This window comes from Aspergillus affinis (genome assembly GCF_023601865.1).
Source record: "Aspergillus affinis strain CMG 70 chromosome Unknown NODE_3_length_628324_cov_86_750800, whole genome shotgun sequence".
NCBI lineage: Eukaryota > Fungi > Ascomycota > Eurotiomycetes > Eurotiales > Aspergillaceae > Aspergillus > Aspergillus affinis.
Genome location: NW_026515784.1, coordinates 293,750 through 317,271, shown reverse-complemented (window position 1 = coordinate 317,271; position 23,522 = coordinate 293,750). Strand labels below are relative to the sequence as shown.

At 52.9% G+C, this 23,522-nt stretch overlaps 8 protein-coding genes across 8 annotated transcripts; 1 reads left to right on the top strand and 7 right to left on the bottom strand.

Moving 5' to 3' along the window:
- Positions 1 to 166: 166 nt before the first annotated feature.
- KD926_007077 (uncharacterized protein) lies at positions 167 to 1,427 on the bottom strand (the record flags this gene model as incomplete). The annotated part of the gene is made up of 2 exons (XM_053101161.1): positions 167 to 1,040; positions 1,159 to 1,427. 2 exons carry the CDS (start codon positions 1,425 to 1,427, stop codon positions 167 to 169), a joined length of 1,143 nt encoding a protein of 380 aa, XP_052960755.1.
- Positions 1,428 to 2,561: 1,134 nt separating this feature from the next.
- On the bottom strand, positions 2,562 to 4,351 carry KD926_007076 (caspase family protein; the record flags this gene model as incomplete). The annotated part of the gene is made up of 5 exons (XM_053101150.1): positions 2,562 to 2,587; positions 2,657 to 3,265; positions 3,325 to 3,881; positions 3,955 to 4,113; positions 4,251 to 4,351. 5 exons carry the CDS (start codon positions 4,349 to 4,351, stop codon positions 2,562 to 2,564), a joined length of 1,452 nt encoding a protein of 483 aa, XP_052960754.1.
- Positions 4,352 to 5,055: 704 nt separating this feature from the next.
- KD926_007075 (chaperonin-containing T-complex subunit CCT7) lies at positions 5,056 to 7,165 on the bottom strand (the record flags this gene model as incomplete). The annotated part of the gene is made up of 6 exons (XM_053101139.1): positions 5,056 to 5,168; positions 5,235 to 5,896; positions 5,959 to 6,331; positions 6,437 to 6,773; positions 6,858 to 7,024; positions 7,078 to 7,165. The coding sequence occupies 6 exons, from the start codon at positions 7,163 to 7,165 to the stop codon at positions 5,056 to 5,058; spliced, it is 1,740 nt and encodes a 579-aa protein (XP_052960753.1).
- Positions 7,166 to 7,649: 484 nt separating this feature from the next.
- On the bottom strand, positions 7,650 to 9,539 carry KD926_007074 (putative histone acetyltransferase Spt10; the record flags this gene model as incomplete). Its single annotated transcript, XM_053101128.1, has 2 exons — positions 7,650 to 8,882; positions 9,042 to 9,539. 2 exons carry the CDS (start codon positions 9,537 to 9,539, stop codon positions 7,650 to 7,652), a joined length of 1,731 nt encoding a protein of 576 aa, XP_052960752.1.
- A 426-nt stretch (positions 9,540 to 9,965) lies between these two features.
- On the bottom strand, positions 9,966 to 11,139 carry KD926_007073 (putative L-serine dehydratase; the record flags this gene model as incomplete). The annotated part of the gene is made up of 3 exons (XM_053101117.1): positions 9,966 to 10,911; positions 10,966 to 11,019; positions 11,075 to 11,139. 3 exons carry the CDS (start codon positions 11,137 to 11,139, stop codon positions 9,966 to 9,968), a joined length of 1,065 nt encoding a protein of 354 aa, XP_052960751.1.
- Positions 11,140 to 13,783: 2,644 nt separating this feature from the next.
- On the top strand, positions 13,784 to 17,746 carry KD926_007072 (Six-hairpin glycosidase; the record flags this gene model as incomplete). Its single annotated transcript, XM_053101106.1, has 4 exons — positions 13,784 to 14,674; positions 14,728 to 14,996; positions 15,050 to 15,899; positions 16,283 to 17,746. 4 exons carry the CDS (start codon positions 13,784 to 13,786, stop codon positions 17,744 to 17,746), a joined length of 3,474 nt encoding a protein of 1,157 aa, XP_052960750.1.
- Positions 17,747 to 18,111: 365 nt separating this feature from the next.
- Positions 18,112 to 18,677, bottom strand: KD926_007071 (glutaredoxin; the record flags this gene model as incomplete). The annotated part of the gene is made up of 3 exons (XM_053101095.1): positions 18,112 to 18,269; positions 18,418 to 18,516; positions 18,626 to 18,677. The coding sequence occupies 3 exons, from the start codon at positions 18,675 to 18,677 to the stop codon at positions 18,112 to 18,114; spliced, it is 309 nt and encodes a 102-aa protein (XP_052960749.1).
- A 1,029-nt stretch (positions 18,678 to 19,706) lies between these two features.
- On the bottom strand, positions 19,707 to 21,496 carry KD926_007070 (uncharacterized protein; the record flags this gene model as incomplete). Its single annotated transcript, XM_053101084.1, has 2 exons — positions 19,707 to 21,236; positions 21,389 to 21,496. 2 exons carry the CDS (start codon positions 21,494 to 21,496, stop codon positions 19,707 to 19,709), a joined length of 1,638 nt encoding a protein of 545 aa, XP_052960748.1.
- Between the last annotated feature and the right edge of the window lie 2,026 nt (positions 21,497 to 23,522).

Sequence of the window (23,522 nt, the reverse complement as noted above, 5' to 3'; positions counted from 1 at the left end):
TGGTTTGTATGTGTGCTGACTGTTGAGACAGTCTCTCGAGAAGTGTTCATGTACGGAGTATATCGAGCCTCCTGCAGGAACACTGTGCACTCTGCCAGATGGAGCATCATGCAGATGTCATCCGCTGGTCTCCGCTGCAAGGCACATATCACCGCCCAATCCCCGACTACATTCCCCCAAGAAAATTCCCCAGCACATCGCTGAGATCCTTGGCCCGACGATCCTTCATCACTGGTTTCCGGGGTCCAGCTTCAACAGGGCGTGTCACTTTTAACCTTTTCGTGGCGGGTCCAGCCTCTGCCCTGGTGCGTCGTAAACACAGCATCTTGGCCCGACCCCGAGCACTCGTCAACGGCAACGCATCCATCCTGCCTCCCAGCTGGAAATCCAACACAGGACAATTCGGTCCCACGGTGGACGGCTCGCTATCCACGTCGCCAGACAGACTAGCCTGGTACGACGAGTAGAGATCTTTCGAGAGGAATGGCTCAAAGGAACTCTTTTCCCAGCCATCTACGACCTCGCCTTCGCGCATACAACCCAAAAGCCCCGAACACTCGTAGGCGACGATGAACCGCAGGGCCGGCAATTGCGCCAGATAGCGCAGCGCTGCCCTCGACAGATCCGCCTGGTAGTAGACGCGCAGGACGCGCAGATGGGCCAACGCCCCCGTCGTGCGCGCCCTCTCGCTCCAAGTCCGCACGATGCGATCATTCAGCGCTGTCCCCTGCGTCTCTTCTATGTCGGCGTCGGGACCATCCGCGAGACGTATCGCGCCCACCTGAGTCTGAGTCGCAACCTCCAGAGCCACCAGGTTCCTGACGTCCGAGATCTCCACCAGCTCTGGGATCGTCGCGAACAACGACCCCAGCGTCAGGACGGCGCGCCATTTCAGCGTCTCGCTCTTCGCCATGCCCAGGTAATCCCGGAGCGAGAGCCTCAGACCTCCGATCTTCATGGACCGATAGTGCGCGACCCGCGCGAACTCCTCGGGATACGCGGTAGCAAACACCTTCCACATATACAGGGTCCGTTTCCGACTATATGATGTAGGACCATTCTGAATCAGCTCTTCTACTTACACATCCAACTTCCATCTCTAACGCTCTCCCCTTCCCACACTCCAGGGTAAAGAAAAAAAGAGAAAAGAAAACATACCTCCTCCCAAGACAATCCCACAAATAACTCGCGATCGGCCAGGGAACGTTCACAAACAATCCGGGCACGAGATTCCGCTGGTTCGAGAGGGTCTGTATCATGGCGGAGTGTTTCAGCGTCGGGGCGCCGACTCTGCTCGTCGACTCCCACCCTTCCGGTAGGTAGGGGGTCTCGTGCACCCAGGCCGGACCGTGGGGATGAATCGGAGTCATCTCAGTTTCAAAGTAGGTCTGGCCGCTTCGGCGGTCTAGACGGAAGATGGAAGCCATAGATGGCTACTGGGTACCTTCCTCCCCTAGCCCTGGGTATGTGGCTTGTTGGTTAGTCATTTGTTTTCTCGCGTAGTTTGTTTGTATGTACCATGTGTTAGGTGTATGTAGATACTTTGGGGCTCCGCTAGGTAGACTCTAGCTGCAAGAGGATATAATGGGAAGGGATAGAATCGTAGTTCAATCGACCCAGTCCCGGTGGGGAAATCAGGAATGAAAAATCTCCATGGGTCTAGTCTGTCTGAACTGGACTGGAAGCTTGACGCTTTCTGGGAGCGTAGAAGCTAACTTACTTACTAGGTAGGTTGGCAGGTAGGTCTGTGGCTTATAGAAAATAGTGGTCTGAATTGACTTTCTCTCGTTGAAGCTAAAGCTCTAAAAAAAACAATCCACATCCACCAAGTAGTCAGAGTAAAGTTAACGACGAGGAACATGCGAAACTTGAAATCTGCAGCCGCCGAAGTGGCTCTTAACGAATACAACCCACGTGATTGATTTGCTGGAAAAAGAAAAACAAAAGTTGACAACTCATATGGGGTAATTTGACTGCTCAGAAGTAAATTTGTAGCATACTAATTTCACCCCCTCGCTCCTCAGTCACCAGCTATCCACCGAAGGATGAGCTTCGAGAGCACCCAGCCTAAACCTACCATACCTTTTTCCCTCCACACCCATGTTTTTGGTTCAACTGCTGGATCGCTTGTCTAGAATTTTTTAGGTCTAGAAGAAATTGCGTAGCTCTTTGAATGGTTTGAACTTTATAGGTCTTGCCTAAATCGGAGAGCAACAGATGTTCGAGATCTAGGAATTCTGTCCGCGAAGTAAATAAACCACTAAATAGTGGACAATAAATGCTTAAAATAGAGTGCAAACAAGACGATCATTAAGTTCCCACCAGACCTATCTTCGTGTTTCATCGTCTAGTGGCATCCTATCTCGTAAAAAACCAGAGAAGCAAGCGACCATAAGAAAGGCAATACAACCATGCTTAGATTAAGAATAAGAAATAAGAGATAAAGCTGCGAAAATAAGAAAAAAAGACAAGCGCAAAGAACCTTTTCGCGTGCAATGAAATCCCAATGCAAGAATCCGTATCCGTTGAAAAGAAAACCCCCAAGCCAAAACCCCACTTATTTACATCACATAGAGCAAGTTCACATCTATACTCGGTCAGAGTCTGTGTTCGACGACATAATTCCTCCAGCCTTGAGTCTGTTTCTTTCACTTACCTAAGGGGTGACTGCAGCTTAGCTGCGGCTTCTGCGAGTACTTGCTCGAAAGCTCGTCTCGGATGCTGTTCAGCAGCTGCACGTAGCTCTGCTGCGGGTTCTTGCGCATGGCGCTGATGAAGGCCCACGACATGGCACCCGTGGCCTGGCCGGCGATCTGGGCGTCTTGACTGGTCTGGTCGTCTTTGCTGCCGGACCACATGATGACATCTGCCGGGCTCGTCTTGGTCACCTTGTTGCGCTCGTACACCTCGTCGCCCTTGGTGGCCTTCTTGAGGAAGCCGACCGCCGTCGACATCATGCTGCCCATGTCGCCGCGGGCGTAGGCCGACACCACACCCAGGAGACCCTGGCCAGCTTCCTTGGCCAAGTTGGGTTCCTTGAGGACACCTTGGGTGGAGTAGACGTAGGGCAGGTCCAGAGCGGAGCCGGAGTGGCAGGAGTCGAAGATGGCCGTCAGTCGCACGCCTGGCTGCAGAGACTTCACCATGATCCGGTGCATCTCGTCGTCGACAATGTGGCCCGCCTGGCGGAAATCAACGGGGTAAATCACTTCGTCGTATCCGTCGTCCTCGTCGCCGTCCAAATCGGGGGTCTGACCACCGTGACCTGCGCTTCTCGTCAGAATGAGTCCCAACAAAACACTGATTCTGGAATCTAGGACTTACCCGAGTAGTGGAAGAAGAGCGAATCGTTGGGACGGGCGTCCTTGACCAGCCAGTGCATGGCGCGGAGGATGTTGGCCTTGGTCGGCTGGCTCATAGGGTTTTGTTGGTCATCCGTCAGCAGCACCATATCTTCGCGAGCGTAGCCGAAGTGCTGGTGGAGGTACGAGGACATGTTCTTGACATCGTTGATACAGCCGCGCAGTTGACCCTTCTGATTGAAGTAGTTTATACCGATCAGAAGCGCCTTTCTCTTGCCGGTGCAGCGGGAGTACTGGAAGTTGTATCCCTGGGGAGCGCCATGACCGAAGGCGACGGGGTCGCTGGGAGGAGGAGCTGGGCCGCCGTGGCCACCCTGGCCACCCTGGCCGTAGGAGTTCTGGTAGGGATTAGGAGCACCTGTTGCGCGATTAGCAACTGCGCGAGTGAAGAGGCGGCTTTTTGGTGCGCGGAGGAGCGAGGCCGAATGCGCAAAGGGGAGGAAGCGTGCCTTGTTGTCTGTGTCCCTGGTACATGCCACCGTTGGGTGCCGGGCTGTTGTAGCCCGACGGCGGACCGCCCTAGAGATCAAGATTCCATGTCAACTGTCGCGATCGTCGCGAAATTCAACTCTCCAAGGCAGGTTTAACATACGCCATATCCGCCCTGAGGGGGATGCGATCCGTAAGGCTGGGGCGACGGCTGACCGTACGAAGGATAGGGGTTGCTGGGAGGAGCCTGTTGGCGATAGGCTTGACCGGGATACCCGCCGCCGCCGCCGCCGCCGTAGGACGACTGGTGGTGATGATGATGCTGCATGGGTCTGGCGAGAGATCAGTCGACGGAAGTTCCTTTTTTTTTTTCGTATATGTAGATGTAGAAGTGATGTAGAAGTATGTGTATATGGCAGGGTCACCGCAGAGGAGACAAAAGAGAAGCGGCGATCTTACTGCTGATAAGGCGGAGCGCCGTAGGACGGCTGCTGAGGAGGATAGGAATACTGTTGCGGGGGATAACCGGGCGGGCCCGAGTAAGGGGGGTAGTAGGACATGGCGGTTAGAGGGGCACGAGAGAGCTCAAATAGAAAAGGTAAAACCCAGAATAAACAAATCAAAGGAGCCCAGGGTCAGACAAGACGGGCAAGTGCAAGTGGTGAGAGTCACTCTGGGGGAAAACAACGAAAGAGAGGGCGAAGAACGAGGCAGCCTACGAAATGCCCGAGATCCGGTGGGTCGGAGCGGGATTTCTATCCTGATGAAGGAGAACAGTTCTAGAAGATTTCTTCTTTATCATGAGTTTCAGATTCAGGTTTGTCTATTGATTTCTTATTTTTTTAATTTTATTTTAATATGATATCTACGAAGATCGTGAAAATTCTGCAGAACAGCCCGTCGGGGACGCCGACTGCACGAGCAGGCATGAGGCATGAACGAGCTCAGCCAGCCTTCTCGCTCTCTCTCGCTAAGGCCGCGGTCGGGCACGCATCCTCGTACCCCCGGAGATCGTCGGACTCTCGTTGCTCAGCCTTATTACTTACGATTCTTCTTGCTGCACCCCTTTCCTTCTTGTCATCCGCATCACTTGCATACTTCCACCGTCCACGTATGTTCTAGAAAATATAAACCCTTACATAACTGTTCTAAAAAAAAAAAAAAAGACCACCAAAATAGTAGAATTGTACTACGTAACAATTGCTTTTCTGTATAATTGGTGTTTGGACCGTCCCATCCCTCACATGAAAATGACATCTATCGTTTACCGACCCCGGCGAGGCATACCGCGTCCGCGGCCGCCCCCAAGAGCTCGCTGGGCCGCGCCGGGAGGAAGTCCACGGCCCGGTGCCTGAGGCCCAGCCGACTCTTCGTTCTCTGTTGATGGCTTGCATTAGCATTGTCACTTCATAAATACCATATCCTAGAGGCAGGGGAACTCACTGATCGTCTCGTCCACACTCAGGATCAAGCAGGCCGCCTCGACGGCCGCCTGGATGGCATTGACCTTGACCAGACTTGGTTCCCACACAAACGCCGCCATGTTGTCCCGGACGCCCTCGTGGTCGAAGTCGACACCGGCCCACACGTTACCCTTGCGGTGCTCCACGCGCAGACGGTTCAGAATGTCCGTGGCGTCGAAGCCGGCGTTGTCGCACAGCTGTCGGGGGATCACCTCCAGGGCCTTGGCGAACGCCTTGACGACCGCCTGCTGCTTGTGAGGCACGTTGCGGTCGGCGAAGCCGTGCATGAAGCTGGACAGCTCCATCTCGGTGGCACCACCGCCCGCGACGATGGTGGTGTTGCGCAGAGCACGCTTGACGATCATGATCGCGTCGTGCAGACTACGCTCGACCTCGGCAATGAACTGCTCGGCACCGCCACGCAGCACCAGAGTACACGTCTTGGCGCCGGGGCATTCGGCGAACAGGTTGAACCGCTCTCCACCGATCTGGCTCTCCTCGAACGAACCGCAGGTACCCAGGTGACGTTCCTGGATGTCACTGCATGTCGATTGCGTCGCCGCGCCGGTGGCCTGGCACACGCGGTCCATATCGTCCGACGAGACACGGCCGGCACAGAAGATGTCACGGTCCGCGAAGTACCTGCGAACGAGCGATTAGCAAGCATGATTAAAACAGACCCAGACCACTCGGAAAGAACATACTGCGTAGCCAAGTCACCAATAGGCAGCTTGCTGAGAACAACCTTGGCACCCGTCTTGTAGATGGCCTCGAGCTTGTTGTAGATGATCTGCCACTCGGCATCGACGATGGCCTGGTACTCGGACACATGCTCAACGCGAACCTCCGCATTGTCCTTCTCGCTCTTCAACTCCAACTCCACGTTCAAGCAAACGATCTTGGGGTCCTTGAACGACTTGGGCTGCTGTTCGAAACCGGCGTAGGAGAAGGTCTTCTTGAAAGCGACACCGTTGACGAACAGGGAATCCTGGAGACCACCACCGGTCACCTTCTTGACGCCGATCAATTTCTCGTTCAGGTCGTCCTGGTCAAGCGACAGCACGGCGTCGACAACCACTAAACAAAATCAACCCGGGATCAGTATCATGAAAAGAAAAAAAAAAAAAAAAAAGAAAAAAACACCATCTCCGCAGAGAAACAGAGAAGACCGGTTTTGCTTACTCTTGGTGAAGAAGTCGGAGTTACGCTTGATCAGCTTGCTGTTCATGGCGGTTCCTGCCAATCGTCGTAGCGTTTCCACCTTCTTCTCCTCGCTCTCTCCCGCCTGGATTATGTCGGCGGCGATTTCCTTCACCTTGTTGACGGCCATGGCGCTGCCCCTCCGTAGACCCTTGATGATCGTCTGTGCGCTGACTCCCTGCTCGACCAATTCCCGGACTTCCTTCAGGATCTCACCGGCGAGAACCACGACCGACGTTGTGCCGTCTCCCACTTCGGCATCTTGAGACCGGGCGATATCGGTGAGAATGCGGGCGGCGGGGTGGACGATATCGAGGAGCTAAAATCGTTGTGAACGACACAATCAGTATTCGAACTTTTTTTGTGTCGAGAGAACCTGATTGGCCTAAAATGTCTCACGTACTTTCATGACCGTGGCTCCATCGTTCGTGATAGTCTGCCTGCCGTTGGCGTCGACCAGCATTAAGTCCCCTCCATACGGACCGAGAGTGCTCTTGATCGTGGATTGGACAGCCACGCAGGCATTGATGTTGGAAATGATCTGACCCTTTCCTTGAGAAGCATCCGTGCCTACAAATCATCGAGAGACAGTGTCAGCCAACAGATTTCTCCTGACAACACACAGACGGGGAGAGGGGGATTCAGAATGCGGGCGGGTTGCGGACCCTCTTTGAGCACAATGATGGTGGGGGTTTGGCCGGCGAAGGCCATTTTGATTAATTAAGATAGAGAGGGGAAAGAAATAACAAGAAGAACGAGGGCGATAGTCCCGACTAGATGGGAGAACTGGAACGGAGATGGATGGCCCTGACAGTCCAGGAGTTCAGTAACGCTGGCGGACCAAACCAAAATTTCCCGGAGCTTCTCTTCATGTCGCCAAAGCACCGGGCGGTGACCAATCATGCCGCCCTCCGCAACCCTACATTTCAGCCCCTCTTACTTCAGTTACTACTGCCTATGCTCTTGACAGTCCACCATTTATTTTAATATTCTGAGTAATGATTATGCGTCTGTATTGGTATGCTTGGTCTACAAGCATATTCCTTCTATATGTGTCTGCAGTATAAATTACACAGGCCCTCCCTCCACCATTTAAGACTAGGTAATAGGTAGTAATGCAGGCATAACCCGAAACGCTCAACGCCCGTCATGCTGGAAAAATAAGAGAGAGAAAAGAAAAGAAAAAGAAGCAAATCTATGTAAAGTCCAAATCATCATCTGTCGGTCCGACATATTGATATTTGGCTAGTATTTGCTCGTGATGTACGTCGCTGGCTTGCGAATGCACCAGCCCCAGCGCGTCCTGATGCAGCGTCCCTCCCGGGTCCGTTGTATCATCTACCATCATATGGTAATCATGGGCTGCATGATGTCGTACGTCGTCGTCGAAGTTTGTACTTGACAATCCATGAGTATCATGTGCATATGGGTCGGCCATGGCATCGTGGGGCTGGAATCGAGGGAGTTGATGATGAATGTCAATGATTTGAGGGTCCAGAGGTATGGTCGTGTAGTCGCCGATGGCATCCAAAGACCCTTGCACGACGGACGGATGGGGGGTGAATAATGAATTGTGACCCTGGTGAACGTCCAGCGAGCTATGGTCCAATAGCGGATTGGTGCTCATGGCTGCGCTGGACGCCAGATTCAGGTCGGCGTCATGGTTCAGATCGCCGGCGTGGTTCATGTCACTCTCATGGCTCAAGTCATGATTCATACTATGGCTTATCTCGTGGTTTAAGTCATGACTGATGTCATGGTTGATGTCGTGCTCGATGTCGTGGCTCAGGCCCTCTTGATCCATGTCGTTGTCGTTGCTCATGTCACTCTCGTGAGTGCCGGGCTGATCATCATTGTCCAGTTGGTCTTCCGTCCGGAAAAGGCCGTTGGCCAAAGGTGACTTGAGCGTCTCCTTGCACTGGGGACAATCTCTGATGACTCGACTGACGGTTTCCTTGATCCTGACCCAATGATATTTCACGGCGATGGCCGCAGTGGTCTTGTTGATTCCCGCATGCTGCTGAACGTGCATATCTCGCGCGATTTCATATTGCTGCTGAGGGTCTGACACCACCTCCTTGTCTTTCAACATCAATTTCTCGTTATCCCCATCATTGCCTCCGATCAGCTTGTAATGCGTTGCTGCACTCCGCAGCCGACTCTTCTCGGCGCGATCAGCTCCTCTGGGGTATTTAGAGTGTTTCAAATAATATCGGATCTTGTCGAAGCGATCTTGCGTGACGGAATCTTCTCCCTCGGGACCAAGATCCCGCCCGTAGATGATCGCGTCGACATATTGCCCCGGATTTGATAGAAGTCGGCCTCCTCCCGGAACTTTGCCGATTCTCTTGAACCCTAGAGCATCCCAGATACGACAAGAAGCAACGTTGCTCTCGTAGACCAGGTTGAAGACCGCGTACGTATAACCCTACGGGGAAAGTTAGAGAGCCGCATTGAACATGATCTGCGCGGTTGGTTCGAAGCTTGCAACAGCCCCTCATCCCCTCCACGTCGCCCTGTGCAACAAGGGCCATGCATCACAAAGGAACTCGAAAACGCCACCACGCAAGGTAGGATGGATACTGACCAATCTCGGGGCCCAGTCCAAATACCCTTCACCCATCAATCTACCCACACCTCGATTTCGGGCCGCATCGGTCACCAGGAACATGCCATTGCATACATGACTACTGCGGCCGGGGTAATTGGGTCTCACGTTGAAACTCCCCAGGCAGATCTTGGTCCAATTGGCGCCGGCTCGATCCATGGCCTGGATGTCCAGGACGCTCTTGAAGTCGCCCAGCAGCATGATGGCACCGAAGTTGGAGAACCAATAGGATTGGAACTGACTCAAGGGGATGGCATCGATCATGGCATAGGTGTCGCCTTTCTCGATTTCCTTGTTCAGTTGGTCGGATAGGTAGGCCAGCAGGGACCGGGGGATGTCGTCACATGGCGAGATGGGCACCAGGGTCGCGACGGTGACACGATCCCTCAGGGTAACCTGGCGAGGAAAGATCTCCGGGGAAAAGTCCGTGTCGGTAGGGAATACCGCGGAGGCCAGATCCTCATGGACAGCGGGCATAGTGAAGCCCTAAGCCGGGCAGCGCCGGTCACGAGACTGTTTGCCATATTAGTCACACTGCGCAACGGGCGGACCAGCATGGAAGGGGAGAGCGAAAGCGAGAGAAAATGGGCGGAGAAGGGGACAACGGGGGCTGAGGCCCGTCTACGAGACATTCATTCATTCATTTGTACAGGAGAGCAACCCTAAAGAGAACAAACAGGGCATCTGCAGGCTTCCTTCTTCCCTCTTAATAATCCTCTTACCTTGGAAAATCGTAATGTTCAGGCGCTGGTGAGGGCACTTCGGGGACCGCCGTGTATTCTCGAGTCCGGAATGATGTGAACGCAGCAGAGAAATCGTCGTCCCGCCCGGCCCGTCGTTGGTCCGTGTGACTGAGTCATCTTTTCTGTATAATTATATAACCATGCATAACTAACTAGTTAGTTATGTCCATCCCGCACTCAGCTGTCGCCGATACTCCGCAATCGTCTCCGCCGTCACGTTGCTCCCCCCGCAGACAACCACCACCACGCGACTCTCCGGCCTCAGATCCGGCACCAGCTCTCGCATTCTCCCCATGGCGCCAATATGGACACTGATCCCGCACGCCAACTCCACCTGCAATCGGTGCTCATCCGCTAAACGCACCACGCCTTGCGCAGCGTCGGCGTCCGACCCCACGGCGCTGACAACCTTCACGCCGGCCGGCGGTGCCTGCGCATACTGCAAGGTTCGGGGAGCTACGCACAACGCCCCTAGCGAGGTGGCTTGGGATGTGATTGCCGGGAGCGACTGCAGGCTTCTGTGTTGGATCGAATGCGCCAGGGAATGGGCCCCCTCGGTCTCGGTGGCCACAACGTAGACATCTTTCCCCGCCGCCGTCTTCCGAGACTGCAAACACGTTTCCAGCCCTCCGACGACGCCATTAAACAAACCCCCGCCGCCCACACTACACACAATGGCATCGGCCGGGAAGGCTTCGCTCGTAGAGTCTTCAGGCGGGGGCAATTGGCGTGCAATTTCCTCCACCATGGTCGCCGCACCCTCCCAGACCTTCGGGTGATCGAAAGGCGGCAGGTGGATGTTCTTTCGCTTTGCCGCGTCGGGCTGTCGATCTTGGTTGTCGATGAAATTTTGTCGTAAGTAGGTGTCGGCCTCGAACCAGCTACTACCGTGCTGAAGCACGTCCGTAGCGCCGATCGCACGCAGCTTGGTGATCATGGCCGGTTTTGTGCTATGCGGTACGACCACCGTGCATGGAACTTCGATGTCTCGAGCTGCGAGGACGGCCGCGAGTCCTGCGTTGCCTCCTGAAGCGATGTAGAAGTGGAGGTCCTTGCCATCGTTTTCTGGGTCAAGACGGCTGTGGAGGATCAGAAAACCGATTCCTCTATGGGTGCGTTAGCGATGTCGTTCGTCATGCTCTATGTTTCGGCGGAATTACCTCGATTTGAAAGACCCCGATGGTTGTAGAAGTTCTAGTTTCAAGAAGACTTTACTACAGAGATGCAATTAGCTTTAGATGACTCGGGGAAACAAATCAGTTTCCGTACCATCCGGCTGTCTTCGATAAAGCCGCGGATTCGATCAAGGGGGTTTCGATCCAAGGATTCCTCATGGTGGTCTAAATCGAGAATATCCAAAGTAACAGAGGGAAGTGAGTGTAATGGCAGTATGTCTATTAATTTGTTCCAAGCAAAAAATATAGTCGAGACTGCTTAACTCAAGTACAATGCGTTTTTTGACAGCTTAAATAGTTGTTATCTTCCCCACGTGGCGAATTCCATTCGCGCCCTTCGGGTGACAATTGAGCTAAATAATTAGTACGGCATATGTGCTTGTGTTTTAGATGCCTGCGCTCCAGAACGATCCACACAAGGCTATCGTTATACTTAATGGCCTATAATAATGATTCTTCTGCCAAAGAATCAAAGAATTGGGATACGTAGGTGGAACTATAAAATCATCAGTCTATATCCTCCACGCATGATCTGCACAAATCCTAGCCCTAAACCCTCTAGACCCCGTACGCTGCTTTCCCGATTTATTGCTTTTGCGTAAATCTGCTTAGATAGAAGAGAGTTGGCTGGTGAAAGAATATTTGTAGGGCTGAGAATGATTGGCATTTAACAGGAAAAATCTAGGTGTGATATTCAACCCATAGCTATATCAGAGTCTCAATGTATCTGATTGAACTAACGCAACATCAATCACTCTCTCCGTCATTGTACCCCAGAGTCCAATGTTTGGCATTTTAACGAAAAATCACGAGATCTAGACAGTTTGGGAGAGAAAAAAAAAGCGCACAAACGGACATATCTTTGCCAGTATTTCAATATAATGGGTGTACTAGAAGATGTTTTCGAGTTCATTGATAAAAATGTACTATTTAGGTATCCGCTTTCCTATGACGCAGAAAGTAAAAGGCTGGTTACAAAGCCAATGCCCCTGGAGCCCACCAAGGGTTGTGCTTCGAAATATGGCAAGCCCCGGCAGATAGTATTCAACCGATGGGCAGTCTGATGAAGCGTGGTGATTCAAAATCGAAACGAAGTGACCCTGCGCATAAGCCGATCCTCTAATATCGGTTGATTTCCGACTAGACACCCTTGAATATTGAATGCGGAAAAGTCAAAGCATCCAGAGTCTCCACAATACTGCACGCTGGCGGTTAACCGACAATGATGATCAAGTCAGCGTTGTGATTATGGTTCCTTTGATACCTTTCTCCAAGCCATATGCTGGAGATTGAAAGAATGGTCAGGGAAGCCAGGAAGAGTGGCTCGCATCAATATTGGCTCTGGTCCTCATTGTGCAGCAGCCAACGGTGCGTTTAGAATATTCCGACATCATGGTTCGCGCCATTGACGCCCAGCGCACAGGTTGTAGTTTCTGCAGCACGATTAGCTAATTAGGCGATAATGCTTCTTATTGCAAATCAGTCATCATTGCTGGATGCTATGTGTTGCACATCTCGAAGATATGTTGCTAATGAAAAGATTGCTACATACCAATCAAGTCGTTTCACCGGCATCCTACCAGATTTGCCTCGGTATACTACCGATCGTAGCCCAGATAGATCGATCCACTTTGAGGTACTAGGCGCAGAGACTTACCCGGTAGAAATTTGTCTGCTTCACCTGTATACCGCACGCTCCAAGTGGCGGAGTCAGTACATATTAAGATAAACTACGCCAGTACTAGTTCAGGTCGTCCGAGAACTGGAAACCTTCAGGAAAGGAAGCCTCGTCGTTCATTTCCATCGTTCCTTTCCCTCATTGAATCGACCCATCATGCAACATTGAATTCAACCTCGCTGCAATTCAGTATAACTAGTCCGCTGAAAAGAGAATTTCCCCTCCACTGCGACATTGATGGGATGCCAAAAGATCCAACCAGCGTCTGTGCATAGTCCTGGTCTTTTCTTAGTGAGAAGTATTTCTAACACCCTTTTAAGATTTCAGACATCCAAAATCCGTCTAGCTTATATTTGATTAATACCCGATACGCATTTTACCGATCTTCGCAAAGAGCCATCCTTCGGTAGCAATTTGACCGAGATCTACTTCACAATGCTTCCGTCTTCATACCTCACAGCACCCTGGAGGAAAATAAAGGGGCTCGAGGACTTGATCCGGTTGAGTGATGACAAGAAGACAACCATACTCCGTACTGCCAATCGCTGCCTTATGGGGCGGTCTAAAGGGAATGCTTGGGTGAAAATTCCCGCCAATGGTGCTCGCTGCTCCAGTAGCCCACATCGTTTCAGTTCGGAGTATCCTCTTCTTCAGCACTATTGATTTCTCGTGCTGTGCAGGTTCCTGCGGTTTCCAAGTTTCCAGTTTCCCGACCCGTTTGCCCTTCTGACCGGGCCCCTCAATTGGCGTGAACAATTTAAAAACTTGGCGTATCGACTAGGGAATTCTATTTGACCATTTCCCTTGCGCCGTTGGGCTTTCCAAGTGGGCCTAATGTCCCCCTGTCACCTCGTCTAAACATCGCCCGAATGACGCCGTTGGTGGCCGGACAAGCATCGTGGGCGACCCCCGAGAAGTCCGGCGTGAGCACAAGGAAAAAATTTAATAAAATAAACTAACAAACCGACCCCTCTTTGGCTCCCTTCCTACACCAACCTGACACAGGCTATCATTGGCTCCCGCACTAGTCATGCCGAAGCAGCTATATAGACAGCTAACGCCAGATGTGACGATGCGTTCCTTCTCCGGGTGCCCCTCCCGCGAGCGTGCGTACCTGGTTGGCAAATGGCGATCCCAAGTTGGCTTTTTGGCTTTGTGAGCCTCCTCGCTCTGGTCTCTTTGTCGTCGGCGCAGACCTGCTGGAGAAATACCGTTTGTTCTGGTCCCAAAAACAGTGCTTTTTCCGGCCCCTGGGAGAAAAACATCTATGCGCCGTCATCGCGAACCGTCAGCCCCAAAAAAGTCCTGTCGGTATCCACGCCAACCAAGTCCACCAAGTACAACGATTCCATCCCGTTCTCTTTGTCGGGGAATGGCTCGAGCGTTGTTTTCGATTTCGGTATCGAGGTCGGCGGCATTGTCACTCTGAATTATTCGTCGTCGGACAAAGGTATCCTGGGATTGGCCTTCACCGAATCCAAGAAATGGATCGGGGAATGGTCTGATTCATCGGATGGCGCCTTCCAAGGTCCCGATGGCGCGCTCTATGCCTCCTTCTCTAACCCCGGAAATGATTCCTACGTCATGCCCGATAAGTACCTCCGCGGAGGGTTCCGATATTTGACCGTTTTTCTACTCGCGGAGGACGACTCCACTGTCAATATTGAGGATGTGAGCCTGGAGATAGGGTTCCAGCCTACGTGGGCGAATCTTCAAGCCTACCAGGGGTATTTCCACTCAGATGACGAGCTCCTCAATCGGATCTGGTACAGCGGCGCCTATACCCTGCAAACCAATGCGGCACCCGTGAAGACCGGTCGTCAAGTTCCCATGCTTAAAGAAGGCTGGGCCAATAATGCCACCATGGGACCGGGCGATACCATTCTCATGGACGGGGCGAAGCGAGACCGTGCCGTGTGGCCAGGTGATATGGGCATTGCCGTGCCCGCCTCGTTCGTCAGCACGGGAGATCTGGAGAGCGTGAAGAATGCGCTGCAGGTGATGTACGATAAGCAGGTAAGTTCTTTGGGCATATCGATCTGAGTACAGCGATCTGATCGTCAATATAGGCGAGCAATGGGGCGTTCGACGAATCCGGCCCACCCCTGAGCCAGAAGAACTCGGACACCTACCACATGTGGTCGATGATCGGAACATACAATTACTTTCTCTACACGAACGACACCGAATTCCTGTTAGACAACTGGGAGGGATACCAGAAGGCCATGGACTATGTCTACAAGAAGGTGGACAAATCCAGCGGCCTGCTGAACGTGACTGGCACGCGCGATTGGGCCCGATGGCAGCAGGGATACAACAACACTCAGGCACAGATGATGTGAGTGCGAGTGCATCATGGATCTGCCTTCACTTATACTAACTCCGAGGCAGTTTGTACCATACCTTGAAGACCGGCGCACAGGTTGCCTATTGGGCAGCGAACTCGACACCTCTCGCCACCAAATGGAACGATCAGGCCGACGACCTACGGAAAGCAATCAACAAGCACTGCTGGGATGACGGGTACGGCGCCTTCAAGGACAACGCCACGGATACGAGCCTCTACCCACAAGACGCCAACAGCATGGCACTACTCTACAGAATCACCAACCAGGAGCGCGCAGAGAAGATCTCGAACCGACTCACGAAGAACTGGACTCCCATCGGGGCTGTCACGCCCGAGCTGCCCGGGAACATCTCCCCATTCATCTCGTCGTTTGAGATCCAGGGCCATTTCGAAGCCGATCGCTCCGATCGAGCCTTGGAACTCATCCGCCGCAGCTGGGGCTGGTACCTGAACAATCCCAACGACACCGAGAGCACCGTGATCGAGGGATACCTGGCGGACGGCACGTTTGGGTACCGGTCTGATCGGGGGTACTCGCACGACGAGTCGTACGTGTCGCATGCGCACGGATGGTCCGCGGGCCCGACGTCCGCGCTGACGAACTACGTTCTCGGTCTCAGCATCACGTCGCCGTTGGGTCTGACGTGGAAGATTGCGCCGCATTTCGGCGACCTGAGCACGGTGGAGGGCGGGTTCAGCACCTCGCTCGGCAAGTTCCAGGTGGCGTGGAAGCGGAAGCCGGATGAGTATACGCTGCATTTCTCGGTGCCGGAGGGCACCCGCGGGGATCTGGCGCTGCCGTTTGTCAGACGTGGTGAGAGACCGTCGATCACGATCGATGGGAATGATGTCTCGAGGGGTGTGAACTATACGGATGGCACGGCGTCTGTTCGAGTAAGTGGAGGTGGATCGCATAAGGTGGTGGTGAATTAATACTTACACTTAGATACTCACGGTCGTTATCGTCTTCCGTACAAAAGAGTCCAATTCTTTTCAATCCTTGTCGGATTCAAATCTAGTCACCTAGTACGGAGTAAACACGGTCCTATACCGTTAGGCACGTCAGAAAGTACTAGTTCATCAGCCAATCTTAGCCCTCACAATAAGCAATCCAATTATCCAACCCTAGCAAACCTCCAACAATAGCACCACCTCTAGAAATAATAAACCCCATAATTACTCCCCAAACGATCAGCCAAAAGTAAACCAAAAAGAACCAGGGCAGATCCGATCACGTGCACGGAGCTCCACCGGAACATCATCCCATCCCATCCCAGCTTTCCCGCCCGGCCAACTCCATCCACTCCAATCCACCACCAACCAACCAAACCGAACCCAATCGTCAGCAAAAAGAACAAAACAACATGACATTACCACCTACAATCCAGCGCACGATGCATCTATCCCGGCGTAGCTGCGGACAATGCACAATGCGCCGAACCACCCTCCGGCCGACGACAACCGTAACCCGCTTCCTCAGCACCGCCCGACCTCTCCGCAATGCCGCCGCAAAGCCCAACCCCCTCCGCAGCGCCGGGCCCGGTCCCATGCAAAAGGAACAGTTCACGCAGGCCCGACGATCGATGACGCTCTCAGCAGCCGGGATCGCCGCGTGCGCGGTCGCCATGTACGGTGTCATCCAGCTGGACTTGTTCGGGGTGGGAGCGGTAGACGGATCGGGGCAGGAGGGGGAAACGCAGACGCAGACGCAGACACAATCTGGAGCCATGAAGCTCGACGGACCGGATGGATTCACGGGTACTCCATCGGTGATCCGGATCCAGGGACAAGATGGAGTAGAGCAGGTCGAGACGGGGACGAGTTCTGTACCGCAGTTCCCAAGCACGATTCGGTTGCCGAAGAGGCTGGATGCGAAGGCGCTGAAACCCGGCGATGAGGTTCCCGTGGAGGGCACGCCCGTTATCGCGGACGACGGCGCGGAGGAGGAGAAAGGGGAAGAGACGTATCAGCTGCTTGGGCTGGGGATCCGGACGGTGTCGTTCCTGCGGATTCAGGTGTACGTGGTGGGCATGTATGTGGCGACGTCGGATCTGCCGGAGTTGCAGCAGCGATTGGTAAAGACGGCTGTGAAGCCGCCCGGCGAGGCCCAGATCATTGATGTCCCTGGCGCTACGTCCGCCACGTCGCTGGTTTCGACGGAACGGCAGCAGCTGCGCGAGTTGTTGCTGGACCCCGAGCGTGGTGACGCTGCGTGGGATGCCATCTTGAAGACGGACGGTCTGCGCACGGCGTTCCGGATCGTGCCCACGCGCAACACTGACTTCCTGCACCTGCGGGATGGATGGGTGCGCGGCATCACGGGCCGGGCGCAGCAGGCGAGCGCGAAGGCGCGCGAGGCCCAGCAGCAACAGCAGCAGCAACAAGGGGGCCAGAAGACGCAGCAGAAGCCGGGCGAATTCGAGGACGAGACCTTCGGCGCGGCGATGAACGAGTTCAAGGGTCTGTTTGGCGGTGGACAGCGCAAGAATGTGCCCAAGGGGCAGACGCTTCTTCTGGTGCGGAACGCGCAAGGGCAGCTGGATGCGCTGTTCTACCCGGAGGCGAAGAAGCCGGCGCGGTTCCTAGGCCGGGTGCAGGACGAGCGCATCAGCCGGCTGGTGTGGTTGAACTATCTGGCGGGGAAGAACGTGTCGAGCGAGGGAGCGCGGCAGAGCGTGGTGGACGGGGTGATGGGCATTGTGGAACGACCGGTGGGCACGGTGGTGCAGAAGGTGGTTTGATTGTTTTAATATAGTATATGTATGAATATAAGAATGTACTTTACTCTACAGACAAATACTGCCATTCTTGCAACTACACATAGGATGTAAGCATGATTGGCTTCTTCAGTAGACTGAGACACCTACATCTCCGTCCAATCAATTAATCAATCAAATCAGAGAACGCACGCTCCTCCATGCTTACTTCGTTGCGGGGCATCTCTCTCACTCTCACATAATCATATCCCTTAAACATAGCTATTCCCCTTTACCAAAAGATAAAGACCATGCAAAGAAATATGCATTATATTATCTCTCAACCCCCAACCCTATCTTAATAAACAAGTCATATATCCATAGTTATCCACACGCGCGCACGCGCCAGTTTACAAAGCACCAGCATCCTTCAACAACTGCGGCAACTGGGCCTTCTTGGCCTGCAGATCCGAGTTTCCACCCAAATGCTTCTGCTGGATGAAGATGTTCGGAACGGTGCGCTGGCTGCTGATTTCCTCGAGGGCGTCTTGGATGGCGGAGCCGTCGGCTGTTATTTAGTCACATAAAGTTAGTGTTTGTTCTTTTGAATACAACGGTGTATACATGTAGTGAGAGGGTCGTATTCAACCGGCACGTATACCAGCATGTATAGATATAAGACGGAAATAAGGGGATAAGGGAGGAAGAAGACATACACAACTCGTTCAACTCGACGACCGCGAACTTCGCGCCGAGCTCATTCAACAACTTCTTGCTGGCGTGGCAGTAAGGGCAGTAAGATTTCGAAAAGACGACTAGAAAATTCAATGTATAAGCCGATATTCATTTCATTTCATTGCGACTTCCCCTAAGATCTTGGAAGAATCTTGGGCTAGTAAGCAAGCTCGAGAATCGCAAACTCACCAACGCCATTCTCGTTGATGTAGGACTGAGCCTTGGTCTTTGCGGCAGACATTTCGACGGCGGTGGGAGGGGCAAACGACCCGAAGAGACGGCGGAAGATGGAAGCTATGATGGGCAACGGGGCTCCTGGCGGAGGAAAGAAGAAGAAGAAAGAAAAGAAGGAAATCGGGGGGAAATGAATAGGGTGGTGGGACAAAAGGAGGGGACGGACGGCGAATGTCAAAAGCCGGCCGGAGGTTGACGTGATGATGTCATGTGATCTGGCTTAGTAACGTTGCTCGGTGATTGAAATGACGTCATATCTAATACTAGTGGACTAGGTACAGTGAACTATGGTCCAGGTACAGCCTGTGCTAAGTGGAAGTCTAATACTTCATTGCTTCGCGATATGCTATATGAAACTGCTTATATAAATCCGCTGACATCAATCTTACTTCCGTCCTTTAAAGATCACATGCAACCCAGACAACAAGTCAACCAAGATCGATAAGAGGATCGCGAAGAAAGTACATCGTGAAAGTCGTAAAGTTGGTCCCCCAGCCACTGCTACTCAGCAGCGATATGCCATCTTGGACCCGATCAGGTGTCTGGGAGCCAAATTAATTCGACCAGTCTTGGGGGAAGAAAAAAAAGAAGGGATCAAAGCAACAGTGGATAAGAAATTGGCAATGTTCAATGTAGGGGAATCTTGCAAGGAACGACAAATTGCCACGACTGCAAGGAAATTCAACAAGCCAAACAAATGCGACGGATTGAATGAACTAGAAATAAATGACAGAATTAAGAATTTCCTAAGAAAGTTATCAAGATCACAAACACCAAGCCAGCCAACCTGGCACGCTGAATAAACAAGCCAATAATAAAATGGGATATGATAGTAAAAGAAATGGTGGAAAGAGTGAGCGTGCAAGAAAGGAAGAGACAAGAGGTAGACAGAGATAGACAGAAATAGAGAGAGAGAGAAAAGAAAGGGGTCGACGTCGCAAAGTAGAAGTTCGGGATAGGTATCTTTCAAATGACCGATAAACGAAATGCGATATCAAATTCGAGACATATACTCGACCAGTGAAGAAGAACAAAATCACATAACAATGCAGCATCCGCATCCCTTTTCCTTTTTAGGGGGCTCCTGCGCAGTGACAACCGGTGGGCTCCACTTGGGTGTCAGTCCCGCAGAAGGAGGTTCCTGCTGCACCTTGGGCATGGTGCTGTAGCCGGTTCCCGTACTGGGTCGAGTGCTGGGATCGGGACTCTTGGGCGTGGGCAAGATCTCTGGGGCTCGAATCTCCGGTTTTGGCGAAGGCTGCGGCGGCGGTAGCGGCGATACTGGTGACGGGGGCTGTTTCGGCGGCTCTTCTTTCTTCACTTCAACCGGACGTGGGCCACCGTCGGGGCCAACGGCTAGCGGTGCAAATTGGCGATCATACATCGTCGGCGTCCGACCCTCTTGCTCCCACATCTGTTGCTGGATCCGTCGGGCGTGGGTCGGAAGCATCTGCTCCTCCGGAGGAAGACGCGGGTCCGGCTTATACATGGTTGCCAGCCATGGCGGATCACCCTCGGGGCGGTTGACGGGGTGAGGGGCACGACCTTCGCCCGATCGTGTAGTCGGACGCTGATTTCCGGACGTAGCTCGACTCCGCGGGGTTGTCTTACGCGTGGCGGGAGGCGCAGACGACTTTCGGGTACCTGTTGCTGTCGCACCTTTACCGGTGGTTTTCCTGCCCGTATTTTGCCCGCTTGGGAACCCACGACTCCCAGGTCGACTGCTGGCACCTGGGGGAGTAGAGCCCTCCAAATTTTCCACGGTGATAGGCTCGCTGGCCCTGCGCGGTTTGCCATATGCCAACGCCTCGTCCTCTCCATTGGTAAGCCCCCGCGCGCGTTGCCTGGGGAACTCGCGACCAAGTTGGTCCGGTGAAATGGGAGCCGGACTAGAGGTCGGGATGGGTATCCGAGACGAGCTCTTGCGCCCCCCGGGATTCTGGTAGAAATTCGCGGCATTGGTATCGGCGGCAATCTCCTCCGGTCGACGGAGGTCCCAATTATGGCGATCTTCCCCGGTACCCTGCACAAAAGAAGTCGGAGAGCTCGTGATATCCCGCGAGTCGTCCTGCATTGTCGGCCAAGGTTCCATTGACTCATTCGTCGGCGGCGTGGTCACAGTAGACCCGCCACGAGGGGTGTGATTCGAATCATGATTCCTTCCACGTTGTGATCGGCTGTGCTCCAGTCCTCCTCGGCGTTGGAAGAAGATCGCAGCTTGCTGCAGCTCCTCGCTTTCGATCTTGGCCAGCTTGTCTCTGTGGATCCAATTCTCATGCTCGAATCCATTCATGTAGGGTCCAATTCCATCCTTCATGTCACCCCGTCCCAGGGCATCGTGAGACGCATTTGCCGACCCTCTCAGGTTTCCCGAGCTATAGTTGGCCCGCAGGCTCCCCGCTTCACTTCCATGGCGACTCAGGCTCGGGTCGTGTCGACCACGATAATTCGAATACGTTGTGTCATGTGCGTAGGCATGTCTAGACATGGACGAGCTACGAGATCCTCGTGAGCGAGCGTGGGCAGGATCGTGAGACGATCGAGATTTGGGGCGACGAACGGAACTCTACAGCAAGCAACCTGTCAGCACAATCACCGGTATTGAGTTGTCCTCCACCTACTCAATTCCACGGCACCAGGCAAACAGGGCGGAGCACCGTCACCATACTCCATCAATCCGGACAAGGCAGGGAAGAGCATCGGGCGAGAGAAACTTACATTCTGTCTAACTGGGACGGCATATTCCCACTGGTTCTGGCTCCCGTCTACAGTACTGGGCGACGTCCAAAGATCTGCGGTATACGCTGCAGTTGTTGTCCCCGCCATTCCAGCGTGCGTAACGATGATTCAGCGAAAGTCAAGGTCAGTCCAGCTGAAACCTTTGGTCGAATGTAATGACGGTTAGAGGCCGTTGGTTGGCGGAGGGGATGGTGAAGGGCAAAATTTTTTAGGGAAAATAGATTGACTAGAGATCTTGCCGATCAGGCCATCCCAGCAGGGCACTACGGACCACCCAGCAATTTTTTTTGTCTTGTCTGTCACTGAGCAGGAAATTAAATCGGCGGTATAGGCGAAAAGGTGTCGAGGTCAGGACCCAAGGGAGGTAGAGAGGGGGGGGGGGGAGAGAATTCTCTGACGATAGTCGGCGGAGCTTTATTGTCGGAAAGAAAAGGGGTGGAGGGAAGCAAGGACGTGAGGTCGGCCCGAAAGAGTAAATTGTAAATAGGAACCAAGTGGAGATTAGCTTGTTTTGGTTCCGGCAGCTGTTGATTTAGGATTATTGCGGTTTGCTGGCGGTGCGCGAAAGGGTTCTTGGTTCAGTCGCGGACACGGTACCGTGGATGTGCTTCAGGTCCGGCAGACGTTTTACCTAGCAGGGGAGTGTCTGGGGCTAGGCACTAGAAAGTGAAAGGTGGAGAGGACCTCAATAGCCGATGGTAGTTTTGGGATAAAAAGGGGGGGGGAAAGAAATAATAAGCGGTTAGAGGGGGGACGAGAAGAGAACAAAGGGTACAGACTAAATTAGAAGAATTAAGAGAGTGACGGAGATAAAGGGGAGGGTGAAGAAGAAGAGGGGAAGAGAAAATTGGAGAGAAAAAAGGAGTGGAACAGGAAGAAATAGACGCTGGTCGGGTCAGAGACGGGCTAAAACGATTCGAGGAAAAAGAGATTCAATCGAGTAAATCAATCAATTAATCCAATGAATCAGTCCCGTCTCCTGTCTCTCGCGGAGTTTTCCTCTCTCTGTTGAGGGTGGAAGGGAAAAGGATGAAAAGGAAAGGGAAAGGAAGAGAGGGAAGAAAAGGGAAGAAACCGAGAAGCCAGAGAGAGACACGGGGGCGCCGCTAGTTTTCCGCGATCTCAGTTAGACAGCAGCACTAGTGGTGGGGACAGCCTAGAACGCTTTTCCCGGTTCTACCTCGTCGTCATTCCTCGCTTCTCACCGAATGACCCTACTTCTAGTGAGTGGTTAGTAGTAGTCACTAACGTACTACTTACTTACGGAGTACTCCTACTATGTGTGTACACGCAGAGCTTACACCATACACGATGTGCCATTATGTCTCACAGCACCTCCCATCTCCCCCTGGAGTCTGGACTGCCGCTCATTGCCCAGCTAGGCCATCTAAGCCCTGCCCATCGCTTGGGCGCCGATTCCTGCATGACGATTTCGTCCAACGCCGGTCGATCCGTCCAAAATGACATGAGTCGCTTCTCCTCCGCCTCATGGCCGATGTGATCTGTCCATCAGCCGTACAGTGCTCCTGCCTCGGCAATGCTCATTTAAAACTAACCTGGACCTATTTTCTCTTCAATCCGCTGAAACGATTGAATTATATGTACTACATTGGATTGGATATATCACCCAGTCTTCGTTCCCCTGGACATTTCCGTTCGAACTTAATTACCTACCTAAGGACCCACTCCGACCCTCTTGTTTTTGCCATTTTTGGAGCTTAAGGATTCACTATTCATATTGTAGGTGTACATGTCATGCAGGGCATGAATTAGTTATCTAACTACATACAGAGCACAGCAGACTCTGTATGTATATGTAGTTCTATGCGCAGAGAGTAATTATATGACTACGTCGACAGTCCACGCCATCATGTCAAACTCCCAGATCGGCCCATATTTCGATACCAGCTGGCGTGAAACCGATCTACGTAATACTGTGCGACGTCCCCCCAGAGCTCATGCAGCAGATCGCGGGTACAGAACAGATGCTGGACGCCGTGACCATGCTTTGGTTGACAGGACCCGTGGATCGGTGATGGATGTGCGTTCTGCCACGTGTGAATCAGCCACTGTCAATGTCTTGAATACAATAAGACTCCCAACGCGAAGACTC